Source organism: Ovis aries, chromosome 3, assembly GCF_016772045.2.
Source record: "Ovis aries strain OAR_USU_Benz2616 breed Rambouillet chromosome 3, ARS-UI_Ramb_v3.0, whole genome shotgun sequence".
In the NCBI taxonomy this organism is placed as follows: Eukaryota; Metazoa; Chordata; class Mammalia; order Artiodactyla; family Bovidae; genus Ovis; species Ovis aries.
In genome coordinates, this window is record NC_056056.1 from 157,342,408 (window position 1) to 157,362,797 (window position 20,390).

At 34.1% G+C, this 20,390-nt stretch overlaps 1 protein-coding gene across 9 annotated transcripts in view; it reads right to left on the minus strand.

Moving 5' to 3' along the window:
* Positions 1–20,390, minus strand: part of USP15 (ubiquitin specific peptidase 15) — a 129,213-nt gene that overhangs the window by 66,887 nt on the left and 41,936 nt on the right. For 7 of the 9 annotated variants that reach the window (XM_004006508.5, XM_004006507.5, XM_042246978.1 and 4 more), the window contains exons 4-5: positions 10,133–10,259; positions 2,499–2,644 (exon numbers count right to left, since the gene is read on the minus strand). In XM_004006508.5, the coding sequence (XP_004006557.1) occupies positions 2,499–2,644; positions 10,133–10,259 (273 nt within the window). Of the gene's footprint in view, positions 1–2,498; positions 2,645–10,132; positions 10,260–10,935; positions 10,965–20,390 lie in introns of those variants that run through there. The other 2 variants (XM_060412878.1, XM_060412877.1) reach the window with 1 other exon arrangement.

The following is a 20,390-nucleotide window of genomic DNA, read 5'->3' on the forward strand; positions in this document are numbered from 1 at the left end:
GAAATGCTAAAACTCATTTCCTTACTCAAATGTATCATTTTCTGAATAAAATTTTCATCATTCATGGTTAAAACTTTAACTCAAAATGAAAATATTTTTAAAAGATTTTAAGATTTAATTAAATTGAACATACACATACAAGAAAGAGAGGTGAAGATCATCTATTCTAAGAGGCAAACTCTTCAATAATGTATCTTTGTTTCATTTTCTAATGAGGATACTTTCTATTTCAGTAAGAAAAAAAAATTCTTTTAAGTCTAAGATAGTGTTCAGTTCATTCATCATCATTCAGAAAATAACTGGTACAAAAGTCTAGACAATTTCATGCATTTTCTCTGAACCATTTCTATTTCAAAAGATCAAATGTCTCTAAAGATATTCTATAAGAATGTTTAATAAGATATTTAGTCTTATTAAAATAATTGTCATCTTCATTCTGATAGATGCATTCCTATCAAGAATATCAAATTACTTCAATTCTCTAAGCCTCAGTCTAATATACATGACAAGGAGAATTATAGCCATTACACAGACTCAATTACTGAAAATATTTAAGAAATAATCCTACATATTTAAACTGTATTCCCTGGAGCAACCACATGGCCTGATGGATGGTAACCTCTTTCTACTGAAGAGAGAAAGAGGAATTGGATGGATAAGGAAGGGAGTGTCGAGTAGCCAGTAGTTCCAAATGTCTCAGTCAGCTTCAACTGGATAACTCCTTTTAACTGGAATACATATTAGATTTTGTAAGATTTTACTTAAGAATATAATGGCTAAAATAAGTGTGAAAATCACTGTTTTATAGCTCAGGACAATATTTGATTATAGTAGGAACAATTTCCATCACATATCAATATCAATTTTAAATTAACAGAACAAAGCAAAAACTTCCATATATCGGAGCAGCAGGCTCTGTGTTAGGTATTAAAATTTAGGTCCTATTTAGGACACAAAATCCAACCAAAACAAGGACTTCATAGTTTAGCCAGGGAGATTAATATATAAATAACTGAAGTATACAGTGAATGATACAAGCTTCCCTGGTGGCTCAGACAATAAAGAATCCGCCTGCAATGTGAGAAACCTGGGTTCAATCCCTGGGTTGAGAAGATCCCCTGGAGGAGGGAATGGCAACCCACTCCAGGACTCTTGCCTGGAGAATCCCCATGGACTGTAGCCTGCCAGGCTCCTCTGTCCATGGGGTCATAAATAGTAGGACATGACTGATCAACTAAGCACAGCAAAGTATACAATGAATTATACAAGACATTATATGTAAATCATTATGGAAGTCAAGGGAGAAATGTTTTCTACAAAGTAAAAAAAAAACATTTTATGCCTCAGTTAGATACTGAGATAAACAGATCCTGAAAGGCTGAAGAAATGATCTGACACTGGAATTGGAAGAATGGATAATCTGATCTGGTTAGATTACATGTTAGGATGGGAAGCTTCATTTCAATATCTGGATGTTTAAAAAGAATTTTATTTTGGATGAATACAGGAATTGGGGAGAAGGGTACAATGGGCAGATGAAATAACATATATCAAAGAACAAGAGAATGGAACACCATAATAGGCTTAAAGACTGTAAGTAGTTCAATTAGGTTTTGTTAGGAATGCAAATCAAAAGCCAAGATTAATCAAAAGATGCTGGAAGAATAAGGTAAAAGGATAAACCATGACTTGCATCTATGTTAAAGTGCTGGGACTTTATTTTACAATTGTTAAGGAGCCAGGGAAGATTAACGGAAAGGAAATAATAGGCTTACATTTTAGAAAGGGTATTCTGGCAGAAATATGCAAGGTTGAGAATGGACATGAAAAGACTGGAAGCAGAGGGATTTGTTAAAACATTACTGAAAGACAAGGGCTAGAAATGGAATAGAGATTAATTAAAGAGAGAGTTGGAAGGAAGAATCAGTAAGACTTGCTGATTGTGTCCAGAAATCTTTACTTCTCAACACATTATTTGTTTGGATTACATCATAAAGTAAGTCTTTCATTTATTTGTATTATGTCATAAAGAAAGACCAAACTGGGGGTTGACCGCTTCTAACAGGTATTGGCAAACTACAATTCACTTAGCTCACCGACTGCTTTTGAAAATAAAGTTTGTTGGAACATAGCCATATCCATTTTCTACATATTGTTTACCATTACTTTCTTGCTCTACAATGGCAAAATTGTGGTCATGACAGAGATCATATAGACTGCTGAAACAAAAATATTTATTACTTGATCCTTTTCAAAAAGTATGTTGATCCCTTATTATGTTAGTTATTTATCAGTGGAAAATAATTTATTTTTAAAAAGTAGGTTATTCTCAAGCTCAAGGAGAAAAGAAGTTATAATTAGTGTATAATTAGTGACCAGCAGGGAGGAAATCAGAGATAGTGGAACCCATTATAGAGTGTCAGGATAGCCATAACGTTTATGAGTCTCAAAGCTTCATGTATAGTATGCTTAAAATAAACAGTATTGCTAAACAATACCTGTCCTTGGTATAAACCAGCATCCTGAATGGTGCTGTCTGGTTTATTCAGTGGTTCAAATGTATTACTCATGTATTTGTTCCACAATCTGGTCTCCTTTTCATCTGGAATATTGAAGATTTTTCTTATTTCCTTTTCAATTGTATCTAGATATAAGGAGGAAAGATATGTAAATGTAATAAATATTTAATAATATACACACAGAGATAAGTGCTCACTAGCATAAAAATCCTAAATTTAAAATACTGATAATAATAACGAGAAGATAAACAAATATGTAGGAAATATATAAAACAATCAAGTTTTTGAGACTGGGTATACTTTTTAGGAGTAAAATGATAATTGTAACTCTGACAGATAATTACTTGGGGAAATTAATATCTCAAAGGTAAGAGTTCAATAACGTAATACTAAAATATAGTTTACATTATACAGGGTGCACTTTAACTTTTCACACATTATAAAATTAATGTATTTTCTGAAGATGTGTTGGTGTTAGAAATTAAAGTATGATTCAGAGATGCCACAGGATGAAATTTTGTTACAACAAAACCAATTTAAGAATAATTTATATTAAGCTGAATATAATTTACAGTTTAAATAGTTAACTGAAATTAAATAGAATATGGAGACACACAAAAAAGTGCCATCTTTGAAGATAGGTTGGTCAAAAATCTCTTGATTCCAAGGAAAAACCAAGTATCTTCCTTATTTCTAAACCAATTACCTGAGTGGGAGAAGTCTTTTTTAAAAACCCAGAGCAGTTTATCTGCTCTAAAGTACGATATAGGAGTATCTACATGTTTGAGAGTTATTAAGTTTTGGTACCATATTTAGATGAATCTTTAAAGCATTTTTAAACATTGTCAATAACTCACCTAACTTAGAGTCAAGAAAATTACACTTAAACTATTTTATTATAACATATGAAGAAATATAAAATACCTCTTTTAGAATACTTGATTTTGGACAAAACATTTGTAAAATACTAAGTCTAACAATACATGTTCTCTTAAAAAATAAAACCCACACCTATCCTACATAATCAAACTTAGTTCAATAGCACTGTTTATGTTCTACTTAGCTTCTAATGCTCTTTAATAGTCTTACAGTGAAAGACAGTTTAATTAAGGCATTAATTACACAGTAAACATTAAAGTCTACTTCAAAACTTAAAGCAAACTAGCCAGAAGACTTAAAAAATTATAAGTAACTATAAGTATACTGTTAATACTGCTTTGTATTATGGCAGCACTGATTTTTTAACTGAAGTGTAAATGTATATAGAAAAATGCACAAATCATCAGTATATAATGATGAACTTCCAAAGTGGATACACCGATGTAAGCAGTACAAAAAAACAGAAAATTACCTAGGAAGGAGGCTACAGGAAGAAGCCAAGGGAGGTCATTTTAGTCTTTCTATAAAAATGAATACTTGTTTCCTGATTGAAGAAATAAATCGTGCTCATTGCAAAAATACATAAAATACAAATAAAATGTCCACCTAGAGATAATCACTGTTACCATTTTGATATTTTTTCTTCTAGGCATTTTTCCTATTAATACATACATATTTATATGCATAATATATACAAGTAATATGGAAATGTCCCCTTTGATTTTGAGAAGGGTAATGCAAAGGCCCTGAGATGGGGATGTATTTGGCATGTTTTAGAACACCAAGGTGCACCAATGTAGCTGAAGTGGAATTTTGTTGTTACAGTTGCTAAGTTGTGTCTGACTCTTCGTGACTCCATGGACTGTAGTCCACCAGGCTCCACTGTCTATGGGATTTCCCAGGAAAGAATACTGGAGTGGACTGTCACTTCTCCAGGGAATCTTCCCCGCCCAGGGATCGAACACAGATCTCCTGCATTGGTAGGCAGATTCTTTACCACTGAACTACTAGGGATGCCTGAAGTGGAATGACCAAGATGAAAATAAGACCATCAAGGTACTAATTGTAGGATCATACAGAATTTAGGTAGTTATGAAAGCATTCTACTTTATCTGATTAAGAAGAGAAGTCACTGACGGGTTGTGAGTAGGGAATTGGCATGATCCAACTGACATTTTAAATGCTCACTTTTGCTGCTAGTAAAGAACAAACTAAAGAATGTCAAGGATGGGAGTCTAGGTACTACAGAAATCCAGTCACGGTGATTAACAGTGGAAGCAACATTAAGCCATCAGACTGAGAACAGATTCTAAGGAATGCTTAGAAGTTATGTTGCCAGATTATGCAGGTGAGAAATGCAAGGGAATCAGAATGATCCCAAGGGTTTTAGCTTAAGCAGTCAGAAGAGTGCAAGTGATGATTACTCAGACAGGGAAAAATAATAGAGTAGTACGTTTTAGGGGGAGGAGGAAGAGCTTAGTTTCAGACATGTTATCCTTAGATTTTCATCAGACACAGATGAAGATATGGAATGGCTGAAACTGGAATTAAGGGAGAATTTGGGTAGGAGATATAAGAAATCAATATATAGAAAGGATTAAAAGCCAGGGTAAAACATTAAGGAAAAGAAAGGAGATCCAAGGACTAAGCATATCACACTGATGTTTTGAGGTCAGAAATATGAAGAGCATCTTACAAATGACTTTGAGAAGTTGCAGCCAGTGAGAACTTGTGTGCTGGAGCAATGTGAAGAGAAAATATTTCTAGATGGAATTTTTGCTGGCATGCTAAGATATGCAGAGTACATCATGCAAAATGCTGGACTGGATGAAGCACAAGCTGGAATCAAGATTGCTGGGAGAAATATCAATAACCTCAGATATGCAGATGATGCCATCCTTATGGCAGAAAGTGAAGAATAAGAGCCTCTTGATGAGAGTGAAAGAGGAGAGTGAAAAAGCTGGCTTAAAACTCAACATTCAGAAAACTAAAATCATGGCATCTGGTCCCATCACTTCATGGCAAATAGATGGGGTAACAGTGCAAACAGTGAGAGACTTTATTTTCTTGGGCTCCAAAATCACTGTAGATGGTGACTGCAGCCATGAAATCAAAAGATGCTTGTTCCTTGGAAGAAAAGTTATAACCAACTTAGACAGTGTACTAAAAAGCAGAGACATTACTTTGCTAACAAAGGTCCGTCTATTCAAGGCTTTTCCAGTAGTCATGTATGGATGTGAGAGTTGGACTATAAAGAGAGCTGAGCACTGAAGTATTGATGCTTTTGGACTGTGGTGTTGGAGAAGACTCCTCAGAGTCCCTTGGACTGCAAGGAGATCCAACCAGTCCATTCTAAAGGAAATCAGTCCTGAATATTCATTGGAAGGACTGATGCTGAAGCTGAAACTCCAGCACTTTGGCCATCTGATGCGAAGAACTGACTCACTGGAAAAGACCCTGATGCTGGGAGGGATTGGGGGCAAGAGGAGAAGGGGATGACAGAGGATGAGAGAACTGAATGGCATCACCAACTTGATGGACATGAGTTTGAGTAAGCTCTGGGAGCTGGTGATGGACAGGGAAGCCTGGTGTGCTGCAGTCCATTGGGTCACAAAGAGCCAGACATGACTGAGCAACTGAACTGAACTAAGACAATGAAGACTTCAACCACTGGATTTATTAATGTAGAAATAATTAGAGACAGTGACAGAAGTAGAATCAAGTGAGTGATATAGGACTGATCTAGTGAGTTTGAGAGAGAATAGGAGCAGAAGAAATGGCAGTCAGAAAGCAGTTTGCTTAAAATGATATATGGCAAGTGCAGTTGTAGATAATGTCAGCCTAGGATGTATTTATGGGAACTGGTGATTGCGTCTGAGTGCAGATCAAGATCACCAGAGTGAGAATGTCAAGGTATTGAGAAGATGTGCATATTTCTATATATATTAATCTGACAATAGTAGGCAGTTAATGAAAAGGATAAAAGGATAAAAAAGTATTAATACAGAAAACATAAATAAAATTACTGTGACAAACATTTCTTTTTTAAATAAGTTAAGCAATTCTATTAATAAAATTTAAAACAAATCACTTTTCAAATTTTATAATAAAATTATTTTTCAGTGGTATTGAGAATAAAAAACAACATATTTTATCTTTCTTACTGAAACATCTTTAATATCTAAATATATCAATTTAGGGAGAAAAATATTAAAAGGCAGAGTATTTTGGTCCTGAATATGATAAATTATTTAGATCCTACCTATGGCTGTCATCATTTTTATTATAAATCAATGCAGGCATTTTAGCTGAAAATGGAACATTTTATTAATCTGGTAAAAACCAAAAACAAGTGCTTATATTTTTTAATTCCGTTTGTATAATTTGTATACTGTAGTAATTCTAAAGGAAATCAGTCCTGAATAGTCATTGGAAGGACTGATGCTGAAGTTGAAACTCCAGTACTTTGACCACCTGATGTGAAGAACTGACTCACTGGGAAAGACCCTGGGAAAAACGAGGCAGGAGAAGGGGACAACAGAGGATGAGATGGTTGTGAGTTTGAGCAACCTTTGGGAGTTGGTGATGGACAGGGAAGCCTGCCATGCTGCAGTCCATGGGGTTGCAAAGAGTCCCACACAACTAAGTGACTGAACTGAGCTGATATTGCATTTTATACACATAGCTATTCCGATCTTCCTAGACAGATTGAGAAAACAACATTCAGGGAAAAAAAATATACATCTCATATTTCCTTTCTTATCAAATTCTTTATTGTTTCAAAACTCATTTGCTCTAGAAAAACAAAATCAATCCAATTAACACTTGTACAGATTGTGTAAAGCAGAAAATTAAGAGGTGAGACTCTGATATAAAAGGTCTAGTTAAGGAGTCAAAATACTGGCTCTATCACCTGGTACCAGGGTGAATCTTCATAGATTACCTAATCTTTCTAAGCCTAAGTGTCATCACCTTTAAGATGAGGGTACAATAATGCTGAGGTTTAAATAAGAAATTTCCTATCAAGTGCCTAAAACATAGGAAGTACTCAGTAATTGCTAACTACTATGATAATTATAACACCATGAAGCTTCTAAAATTCCTCACTTAATTAATTTTAATTTTTGCAAAACTTATCGCTTAGAAAGCAAACACATTCTAATACAGATTTTCAGATTTTTAAAACTAGGATCTATGGTAAGGAACTGTGACCCCAGGTTTACACATATATGTAGATATTTTGTATTCTGATATCTTCCATTCTCTTTATCCCCAATGTTTAATGACCACAAAAGTACAGATAACATAGTTTAAAAAATCATTCCAATCAGTAAGAAGTGTCAGCTATATAAAAAATCTACTCATATACAATTTTAAGGCATATACCCAAAATATGTAGTATTTTAAAGTATTAGTAAATTTAAACTATACAAATTAAAATCTATAATATCATAAACTTTTTGAAGCAGAGATTCTTTACAAATTATCTCCTTGATAATTCTTGGTGGTGGTGGTGGTGGTTTAGTTGCTAAGTTGGGCCTGACTCTCATGAGCCCATGGACTGTAGCCCGCCAGGTTTCTCTGTCCATAGGATTCTCCAGGCAAGAATACTGGAGTGGGGTGCCTTACCTAGTACCTAATGTAGACTCTGAAATACTTGTTTTGAGTTCCGAAATTAAAACCTAGATCTTCATATAAAGAGTTTTAAAACATTTTTTCAGTAAATTGATGTTCTAAAATAAGGTTTTTATTGCCTCATATAATTTACATGTAATTTTCCTACAGAAATGAGGTAAGGAACAAAGAAAATAAAAAAGAAACTTTAAAATAACTAGAAAACATTATTTACATCAAACATTTAAAAGGTTATTTATATTCTAAGTGGCTGTAAATTTCAGAAATTAAGTCTCTGAATTAATTTTAATTGATAATCTTTGTTGGATACAGATTCTTAGTGTGTACATTTTGATATCATGATTGATGTAATTCATAAATTATATTTAAAACTTTCAGTTTTCAGGATGTAGAAATGTTTTACTTTCCTGAATATGTTCCAAAAACTGAGAAGTGCAAAAGTTAAGTACTTTATCCATTATAATGTAATAAAAAAGACATTTATATGGAGTTTCTAACATTTTAAGCATTCTTTCAGAAAGATGACTGAGTTTATTGAAATTGCATCTCAACTTATAAATGTTTTAGCTAAATAAAGAGAGGGAGAATAAAAAATTCATACATAATATACGGCAGAAACATTAGGATTAACCAAGCATTAGATACCAAAGAATGGTACTACTTCATGAAAATTATGGGTTAAAAGTATTTTCTTGCAGTGAAATGGCTAAGTAGTGAAAGTCAAATGTACTTATGAAATTCAGAAATATTTTCTTCAAAATAAAGTGTATCTAATGACTGACTTCAATAAGGAAAGTTATAATCTCGCTTTCTTGCTGAATTCTACAGTTATATGCCCTTCTTCAGTGACCATTTACATTTTATAACAAGATCAATGTTATTACCAATAATTTTCTTTTCTAAGAACTTTATTTGAAAATAATTACTATTTGTAATTTTTATTTTCAGTTGTGTCATCAAAAAGTACTGCAATTGTTAGTAAATACATAACCATGTATTTACAAAGCATTTTATTCAATTTATTCCTTTTTAAAATTGAAGAATAATTGGCACGCAGTATTATATTAGTATTAGGTGTGTGACATAATGGTTTAAAATTTATATACATCATTAAATGATCATCAATAATTTATCAACTGGTGATCTATCAACCAGCATACAAAGTTAAAAAAAATTTTTCCCTTGTGACCAGAACTTTTAAAATTTACTTTTTAGCAACTTTCAAATTTGCAATATAATATTACTGATTACAGTCACATGCTATACATGAAATCCTCATGATTTATTTTATAACCAGAAGTTTATACCCCTTAATTTCCTTCACCCAATCCCCAAGCCCCACTCATCTGGCAGCCAATCTGTTCTTTGAATCTATGAGCTTTGTTTTGTTTATTCAATACATCCTTGATCTAAAATTAAAGTGTAGCTTTTAAGCAGAATTTTAAAAATTTACATATATTTTAACATACATCTATTTGTGTAGATAGGTAAATATATGGGCTTTCTTGGTGGCTCAGATGGTAGATATATAAACATATGTAGATATATAAATATATAGACAGAGTTAGGCACACATATTTGATACTATAATTCTGTAACCTACCCATTATATAAAAAAAAAATCAGTGAGTCATAATAATGATAAGCCCACTGCCTTACTAGCTATTTAATTGTATTTGGACTCCCAAGAATGAGAGAAAAACAAATTAAACAAGTCATTTTTCATGCTAAGAAGGGTAAATTATTATTATTAATAATTATGTTACCTGAAAAAGTTTTACCTAAGCAAGTATTTAAAGTTCTACATTAATTTATAATTCATGTTACAAACATGACATATATTTTCAAAAGCTAAATTAAAATTATTTTTTAAAAAGTAAAATGGCACAAATATTAAACTCATCTAATAATGTAAAGTACATCTAGAAAGGATAAACAGTTCAACTTTAAGCTATGACATATTGTATCAAGCCTGGAAATCTGTAATATCTAAGGATAAACCTTTAAAATGGTTTTTATCTTAGTAGCATAGAGTGAATAGAATTTTAAATAAATTTTGAATAGCAATGGTTTAACAAAGCAACAGGACCTTGCATTACCTATTGTGTCAGCTTTGCTAAATCTCCGTGTTACAACATTGTTCATGTTTCCATTTTCACAGAGCTTCAATTCTGTGAGATATACTTCTACTTTGCAGTGCTTTACAAACATACCCTGTTCAACCACCTAGAAAACAAAACAAACTAGTGTCAGCTATAGCTTGATATATCTTACTGTTGTGAATAACATATCTCTAAAAAGACTTTAGAAAAAGCAGATCTCCAGTGAAAAAACCATAACTATTAAAACCCATCAATATAAAAGATACTGGATAGCTGAAAAAGAAAGGAACATTTTTGGAAATATTAATATTGAACAGAATATGAACAATCATGATACAAATATTAACAGACAGTATAGTAAGGCATTCTACTCCTCTATGGAGATACTTTGGTATACTATAAATAATGAATACACCTAGTATTTATGATAAGAAAGTGCATGCAAAGTGTAAATACAGTTCGGATTAAAGATACAGACATACTTTATCTTTTAGCACTTGATCTCAAGCAAAAAACCTTTAAAAATCACTTTAAGTTTTATATAATTTCAGCTAGCAACAGCTATAATAACACTCTGTATGTTAAAATAAATCTTTTAAAACGGTAACTCCAAATTACTGTTGCCAAAATATTCAGCTATGCCATGTAATTGATATGTTAGTTTTCCATCCTAAGATGACTTTGTTTGACCTTTAAATGCACACTGAGTAGTTCCAGGCAACAAATGAAAGGGGAAAAAAAGCTGCTAAACATGCAAGCAATAAAGCAGAAAGAGAAAAAAATGTATATATTAGGGTCACCTTTTTAAAATAAGTATATTTCCTTTTGATCTTCTAAAGGTTAACTGTAGGATTTCAGTCATGAACACTGTTTCTAAAAATAGTAATCAGCCTGATACGTGATACATTAGACAAATATGGCAAATGGGAGGCTCCAAATGACTGTTGTACCCACTTGCTTATTAGCATCAATTCAGTAAGGGAATCAAAATTTGTCTTTCACTTGCAGGGAAGTTGTTTCAGCTCAAAAAGTTCAAAGGTAGTTGCTGGTATTTAAAATGTCCAATTCAATGCTAATTTTTATGATACTTTATCATATATATTCTCCTAATCATACTTGTTACATTTCTAAAGTAATAGTGTGCAGTTCTGTAATGAATGCATTATATAAACTAGCATATTACTGTCTAAACCAGAACTAATTATATTTGTTTTATATCATATTTCAAGTTAAGCATGAAGCAAAGGATATTACATCATTTATAAGATTAATGAAGCTATAAAGCTAGGAATCAAATATTCTTAACAATCAGAAATTTCTGCTCTGGGACTCAATATTCAAGTAAGAATCCTAAATTAAGTTAGTTACTAATCATCAGTAGGTTGCCAAACTGAGGTACTCACAGGCCTCATTTTATGCAGGGGGTGGAGGGGGGCTAAGGAAATTCTAACAGTAGAGCAGGTAATGGGATAAGTAAACAGCATAAAATTTTTTAAAAAAGAGAAAGCCGTCCATTATGATTTACATTGAGATATGTATTCTCTAAGTAAGCAGTTTCTTTTCCTAGAAAGAATCTGGTGATCTGTCAGAAGCTCACTGTCAACAATAAATAAACATTAATTCCCTATTTCACTACTATATATAACACAGACAACCAACAAGGATCTATGGTATAGCACAGGAAACTCTACTCAATATTCTGTGATAATCTACATGAGAAAAGAATCTAAATAAGGATGAATACATACACATATATAACTGACTCATATTGCTATGCACCCCAAACTAATATAACTCTGTAAATCAACTATACTCCAATAAACTAAAATTTTTTAAAAATTAAGATTACTTCAAAACCCACTCTTTATTAGGATTCAGAATTTTTTCATTTTTTTCTCTTCTCCAACATCTTACAGTGCTAATTAGCACTACTCAGAATACTATTACTGTACTTAGAAGATATTTTACTGTTTCCAAAAGTAGTGTATTAAAAAGCAGTTTTTTAAAGCAAGATATGAATTTGTCCTCCAACAATTTTTATTTGAAAGAATCATACTACATGAATGATTAAAGACTGAATACAATAGCACTGCATCAGAGAAAAATAATTAGCATATTTATATATTAGTGTCATAATATGTACATTATTTGTTCATTTAGTAACTCCTTTATATTTGTGTATATAAAGTATCCTATCTTATTTAAAAATGTTTGTGCTGAAAATAATCTTTAAAATGATGGCTATTAAGACTGTAACAGGAAGAAACAGGCTTATAAAATACAGGATACAAAGTTACATTTATCTAGTTAAAATATACATTTGAAATAAGACAGAGAGGTGAATTTTCAGAAATAACAGTTGTGTTTCAGAATTAGAGATGATAGCTAAAGTGTTTTTTCCTTAGGTGAATTATAATATTTCTCTACATTATAGATAAGGAGCAAGCACAAGATGAAATCTATGCTTGGATTCTATTAATTCATGGCCACAATGAAGGTCAAGTTTCTTTACTAAGTTAGTTACGGAAATACAAGTTAAAGCTGAATTAAAATAAACATAATTTCCATTCATTCACTTTGCTTTGAATACTAGTGGGCAATATGACTAAAGTCATGAAATATACCTGATAAACCTAATGCAGTCTACTCTTTACAGTGGCTTATGAAAGAATTCACTTCAAGTGCCTACTTCTCCCCTCTTGGAAAGAGGAAGTAATTTCTAAAGAAATCTGTTACTTCAAAACAATTTGATAACACTGGGCCTAATGGACACATTTACTATTTTTGAGGAGTTATACTCATTTTAGCAGCATTTACTAAGTACCTAGGCTCAGTGTTAGAAATACACAATGAATTAGACCCCTTGAAATCAGGGTAACACCTAGTGGTAAAAAGACAGACAGACTAGTAGAGAAGTATAATACAAATATGAAATCACAGGTGTTAATGTATAACACAAATCTTACTTGTAATATTCTATACAAACATTTCAGGATACTTTAAAAACAAGAACACAAACATAACCATAACAATACTATCACACCTAAAGTATTAAAATGAATACCTTAATATCAAATATCCATTAAATCAAAACCAATTAAAATAAAAATGATTTTTAATATCAATCCAAATAAAGCCCATACACTGCAACTGAGAAGTCTCAAGCGTCTTTTAACCAAAAAATTCACCATCTATCTTCTTATTCTTGCAATTTTTAGTAAGACTACCTCATAGATTGTGAGTTATATTCTAATAAGATGCAGATAATATCTAGTTGTCCCTCTTTTTATGATGTTGGTGGCTCAGATGGCAAAGAATCTGATCCCTGGGTCAGGAAGAGCCCCTGGAGAAGGAAATGGCAACCCACTCCAGTATTCTTGCCTAGAGAATCCCATGGACAGAGGAGCCTGGTGGGCTATAGTCCATGAGGCCACAGTTGGACATGACTGAGTGACTAGGCAGCAGCAGCAGACATTAATTAACCAGCACCTAGATCAGAGGTGGGGCTTCCCTGGTGACTCAGTGGTAAAGAACTCATCTGCCAATGAAGGAGACAAGGGTTCAATCCTTGGGTCGGGGAGATCCCCTGGAGAAGAAAATAGCAACCCACTCCAATACTCTTTTCTGGGAAATCCCATGCAAAGAGGAGACTGGAGGGCTACAGTCTCCAGTAGCAAAAGAGGTTGCAAAAGAGTCAACAAAGCAACTAAACAACAGACCAGGGGTGGGCTGACTGATCTACAGGCTAAAACTGACTTTTTTTTTTTGTAAATAACTTTACTGGAACACAGTTATTCCCATTTGTTTACCTATCACCAATGGCTGTCTTTGCACCCAAAACAGCAGAGATGAGTAGTTGCCAAAGTGAACATTTTGGCCCATAAAGCTGAAAAGATTTACTGTCTTTTATAGAGTAAGTTTCGTGACCCTTTGACCATTAACTCATTAGGTCTTCTTCAATTTTGCTAGTAGTGTTTGGTAATTTTCATTGTAGAAAAGCAGTTTTTTTAAGTTTTATTTCTTAGTACTTTTATCTCTTCAGTTCAGTTCAGTTGCTCAGTCATGTCCGACTCTTTGCTACCCCATGAACTGCAGCACACCAGGTCTCCTTGTCCATCACAAATTCCCAGAGTTCACTCAAACTCATGTCCATCGAGTCGGTGAGGCCATCCAGCCATCTCATCGAAACATTATTTTAAAATTCAACTTTGTTGATTATATATAATTGGTTTTTCTACTAATATAGTTACCTTATATCCATCCCCCTTGTGAAACTTAATTATTAATTTTAGTGGCTTATTTGGTAGAGCTTTTGGAATTTTCAACATATACAATTATGTCTTCTAAAACATTACAATTTTACTTCTTCGTCTTCAATCCTTATTCTTTTAGTTCTTTTCCTCACATTACCAACTGGCTAAGACCTCTAATATAGTTATCCTTCTCTTGTCCATGATCTGAGAGGGACAGCTTTGAATACTTTACCAATAAGTATTGTCTGCAATAGCTTTTTATTTCTAGCTTAAAAAAAATCATAAATTGATTTATCAAATGCATTTTCTGCATCTACTGAGATGGCTTTTCTACTTTATTCAGATAATACTAAAATTATAATAAGTGATTTTCAAAGTAAAATAAAAATTCTGTTTGAAAAAAATCCATCCTGGCTATTTATTTTTAAACTTTTTATTTTATACTGGAGTAAAGCTAATTAACAATGTTGTGATAGTTTCAGGTGAACAGTGAAGGGACTCAGGTGGACATACACGTGTCTCCATTCTATTCCTGCAGCCTGGCCATTTTTAACTCTTTTTTTTGCCCATTTCTGGCCTGGCTTGTTAATACTGTGTTATTAAATATTTGTAGAATATTCACTGGTGATGTCTTCTGGATTTAACAGTCTTCTTTGTGAAAAGATGTTTATTTAACAATTTAGCTTCTTTATTCAGACATGGCAATTGAGATTTTCTATTTCTCACTCAACACTAGTGCATTCTTCTCTAGACATCCGACATTCTTCTAGACATCTGTCCATTTCACCTAAATTTTCAAATTACATAAAATTGTTCAAAATCAATCTTTTAAAAATGTCTTTGGACTCTACTATGGTATCCCTCTTTTCATTCCTAATACAGAGGATTTGTGCCTATTTTCCTTTTATTCTTGATCAGAGTCTTCCCAAGACTCATCTTTATTTTACTAGTCAAATTACAATGTTCTTTATAATGAGTCAACTTTGGTCATTTAATGCATTTTTTTTTCCTGTTTTATGTCTACTTCATACTAGTTCTTCACTAGTCTTAATTTCCTTTTCTTCTTTTCTTGAGACACAGTCTTCCTTCTTTTGCAGTATTTACATTCAAAGGATGACATTAGTCATTCTTTTATGTTGTATAGTTAGCAGTCAGTTCAAAATATGTCTAATTTTACATGTTAATCCTCTATGACTGAAGAATTACTTAGAAGTACATTGTTTCATTTCTAGGTAGCTGAGAGATCATCTAGTTATCTTTTTGTTACTGACTTGTAAATTCCTTGAGAGACAGAAAATACACTGAATAATTTCTAGCATACAGTACTGGAATTTGCTTGATGGCCCAGCATGTGTTAAAAAATATTTGTATCCTGCACTAAGTGCAGTGCACGTCAATTAGGTCACAGTGGTTAATCACATTCATATCTACTTTCGAGCTTATTCATGTGTTATTGGCAGGCCTCTGTTCCTTTGCAGCTGTTGGCAGAGACTTCAGTTCCTCATCATGTAAGTCTTTCCATAGGCTGAATGCATAACATATGGCTTCATTCAAGAGTGACTGATCCAAGAGAGAGCAAGAGAACACTCCCAAGTTAGAAGTGTCAGTATCTTTTATAAACTAATTTTGACAACATGTAATACTATCACTTCTGCTGTATTTTACTAGTCACAGAGACCAACTCTGGGTTGATGTAGATTACATAAGAGTATGAATAACAAGAGGTGGCAATAACCTGGGTGCAATCTTCAAGGCTATCTCCCACAGTACACCCTCTAGTACCAATAAAGTTATTGTCTCTGTCACCAACATGCAAAAACACTCCACCCCTGCAAAGCCCCCAACTGGTCTTATCCCATTATAGCATCAACTCAAAGTTCAGACAGCTGTCATCTATATCTGATGAAGGTACAGATGAAGATCCTTGGGTATAAGTTCCTTAAGCATCTCAAGCATGGGTCTATGGATCTATGGGCCTGTGAACGAGAAGATAAACTTACTGCCCCACTTACAACCAAAATAAAATGGTGGGGAGGGCAGAAGATAATCTCAGACAGGTATTTCTGTTAAAGTGGGGAAATGAAGGGGTACAAAGGAGTTATTAGTCTACAGAAATTCTGAAATCCACCTGAGCAAACACTGAAAGTTCCTTGATTAGGGCTCACTCTTGCCTTGACCTGAAAAAATGACTCTTTGTAACACCTGGTTCTGTTTTCTGATTCATCTTCTTTCATGAAAGTAAGCACATGTTTGCAGTTGAGTAAATTCTTAGTCTGATTCCTGCTTCTATAAGTCTGGGAGGTCAAAGGTTTCTAAAATTTTATGCTGTCTCTGCAGTCCAAAATGGCAGTGATTCTTGAAAACACTGTGGATCTTCACTGGATTTCACTGGAGTTTCACCCAGGAGGCAAAAGTCACAACCACAAATGTTCTCCAGGTAAGTCCTTTCTACTCTGGGTTTTTATCAAGGTTCAGGGACATCACCCTGAAGCTTCTTAGAAGCCCTATAGTCCTAAAAGCCATATATTGAAGGAAGTGCAAAGTACACCCTGAAATTCTTTAAAGGGCCTTTAGTCTAGTTAAGTCTTTAAGTCTAGTTAACATTCATCACCTTACATAACTACGTTTCTTTTCTTACGATGAAAACTTTTAAGATCCTCTAGAAGTCTTCAGTTCAGTTGCTCAGTCGTGTCCGACTCTTTGCGACTGCATGAATCGTAGCACGCCAGGCCTCCCTGTCCATTACCAACTCCCAGAGTTCACTCAGACTCACGTCCATCGAGTCACTGATGCCATCCAGCCATCTCATCCTCTGTCGTCTCCTTCTCCTCCTGCCCCCAATCCCTCCCAGCATCAGAGTCTTTTCCAATGAGTCAACTCTTTGCATGACGTAGCCAAAGTACTGGAGTTTCAGCTTCAGCATCAGTCCTTCCAAAGAAATCCGAGGGCTGATCTCCTTCAGAATGGACTGGTTGGATCTCCTTGCAGTCCAAGGGACTCTCAAGAGTCTTCTCCAACACCACAGTTCAAAAGCATCAATTCTTCAATGCTCAGCCTTCTTCACAGTCCATCTCTCACATGCATACATGACTACTGGAAAAACCATAGCCTGGACTAGACGGACCTTAGTCAGCAATTAGTCTCTGATTTTCAATACGCTATCTAGGTCTCGGTCCTAACTTTTCTTCCAAGGAGTCAGCGTCTTTTAATTTCATGGCTGCAGTCACCATCTGCAGTGATTTGGGAGCCCAAAAAAATAAAGTGTGACACTGTTTCCGCTGTTTCCCCATTTATTTCCTATGAAGTGATGGGACCGGATGCCATGATCTTTCGTTTTCTGAATGTTGAGCTTTAAGGCAAATTTTTCACTCTCCTCTTTCACTTTCATCAAGAGGCTTTTTAGCTCCTCTTCACTTTCTGCCATAAGGGTGGTGTCATCTGCATATCTGAGGTGATTGATATTTCTCCCAGCAATCTTGATTCCAGCTTGTGTTTCTTCCAGTCCAGCCTTTCTCATGATGTACTCTGCATATAAGTTAAAGAAGCAGGGTGACAATATACAGCCTTGACGTACTCCTTTTCCTATTTGGAACCAGTCTGTTGTTCCATGTCCAGTTCTAACTGTTGCTTCCTGACCTGCATACAGATTTCTCAAGAGGCAGGTCAGGTGGTCTGGTATTCCCATCTCTTTCAGAATTTTCCACAGTTTCTTGTGATCCACACAGTCAAAGGCTTTGGCATAGTCAACAAAGCAGAAATAGATGTTTTTCTGGAACTCTCTTGCTTTTTCCATGATCCAGCAGATGTTGGCAATTTGATCTCTGGTTCCTCTGCCTTTTCTAAAACCAGCTTGAACATCAGGAAGTTCATGGTTCATGTATTGCTAAAGCCTGGCTTGGAGAATTTTGAGCAGTACTTTACTAGCATGTGAGAGGACTGCAATTGTGCAGTAGTTTGAGCATTCTTTGGCATTGCCTTTCTTTGGGATTGGAATGAAAACTGACCTCTTCCAGTCTTGTGGCCACTGCTGAGTTTTCCAAATTTGCTGGCATACTGAATGCAGCACTTTCACAGCATCATCTTTCAGGATTTGAAATAGCTCCACTGGAATGCCATCACCTCCATTAGCTTTGTTCGTAGTGATGCTTTCTAAGGCCCACTTGACTTGACATTCCACGATGTCTGGCTCTAGATTAGTGATCACACCATCATGATTGTCCGGGTTGTGAAGATCTTTTTTGTACAGTTCTTCTGTGTATTCTTGCCACCTCTTCTTAATATCTTCTGCTTCTGTTAGGTCCATACCATTTCTGTCCTTTGTTGAGCCCATCTTTGCATGAAATGTTCCCTTGGTATCTCTGATTTTCTTGAAGAGATCTCTAGTCTTTCCCATTCTGTTGTTTTCCTCTATTTCTTTGCATTGATCGCTGAAGAAGGCTTTCTTATCTCTTCTTGTTATTCTTTGGAACTCTGCATTCAGATGCTTGTATCTTTCCTTTACTCCGTTGCTTTTCGCTTCTCTTCTTTTCAGAGCTATCTGTAAGGCCTCCCCAGACAGCCATTTTGCTTTTTTGCATTTCTTTTCCTTGGGGATGGTCTTGATCCCTGTCTCCTGTACAATGTCACAAACCTCATTCCATAGTTCTTCAGGAACTCTATCAGATCTAGGCCCTTAAATCTATTTCTCACTTCCACTCTATAATCATAAGGGATTTGATTTAGGTAAGTCTTGGCAATTTTCAAATATGCAATATAGTATTTTTAACTATAGTCACCACGCTGTACAATATATTCCCATAACTCATTTTATAATTGTAAGTTTATACCTTTCTACCTAAAATCTAATCTTGAAAGTGATATACTGTATTATGATTCTGCTATATGTCACTGGCCACAAAGACTAGTGTAATACAAAACCAGTACAGACCCTGGTACAATGTGGATGGGGACTATACAATGCTGTGGCTATGAAGAGGTGGAGATAATGGGGGTTGTCTTGGAGCAACTATCTGCTAATATTGTTATGTACATAATTTTATACACATTGATCCTCATAAGAAATTATTACTATTTTAAAGAGCCTACCTTAACACTCATTTATAGTATTTGCTTCTGCCAGTCAACATTTTTTCCTGTTTCAAGCTTCTATACAGAGTAAATTTTCATTCTGAAGACTATTTTTATTTCCATTGGTGCAAATATGCTGGTAACAAATCCTATCAATTTATCTGAAAACAACTTTTTTCACTATTATTCTTAAGGATGCTTTCCAAGGTTATAGAATTCAAGGTCAGTAGTTATTTCCTTTCAGTGTGTTGAAGATACGGCATTATTATTATATTTTATTCTGTCTTTCTCTTGAGAAAGCATCTGTCTTACCCTTACTTTGAAGGTAATAAATCTTTTTTTCTGCCTATTACCAGGGATATCTTTGTTTTCTTAACAGTTTTACTGTGTATGATTTTGTCTGTATTTTTTCAGCTTGGGATTCATAGCATTTCTTTAACCTGTAGCATGATACCCTGAATCATATTTGGAAAATTCTCAACTATTACTTCCAATATTACTTTTACCCCATACTGTCTTTCCTTTCCTTTGAGGAAACCACTTAAATCTATGTTACGCTTATTCACTGCATTCCACGTGTCCCACTTTTCCCCTTATTTTCCACTCTTTAAGTTTTAGTCTATTTTCTAATGGTATTATCAATTTACACATTGTTTCTTTTTAGTCTAGTATTTCACCCATTTAACCACAGATATACAAATATGAACTGTTAATGTGCCAACTTTGTAACATGTTTCAAATAAATCCAAATATGGTTTGGTCAAATAACAAGCACTTAATTCTTAATGTTTTCATATTCGTGTTCAGTTTTAGAATTACATTTGGTTCTTTTTAACTTTTTTTTTTTTTTTAAACATAACAAGCACAATATTTTAAGGTTTCTAATACTTCTGTCATCTGGATTCTTCACGAATCTGTTTCCATTATCCATTGTT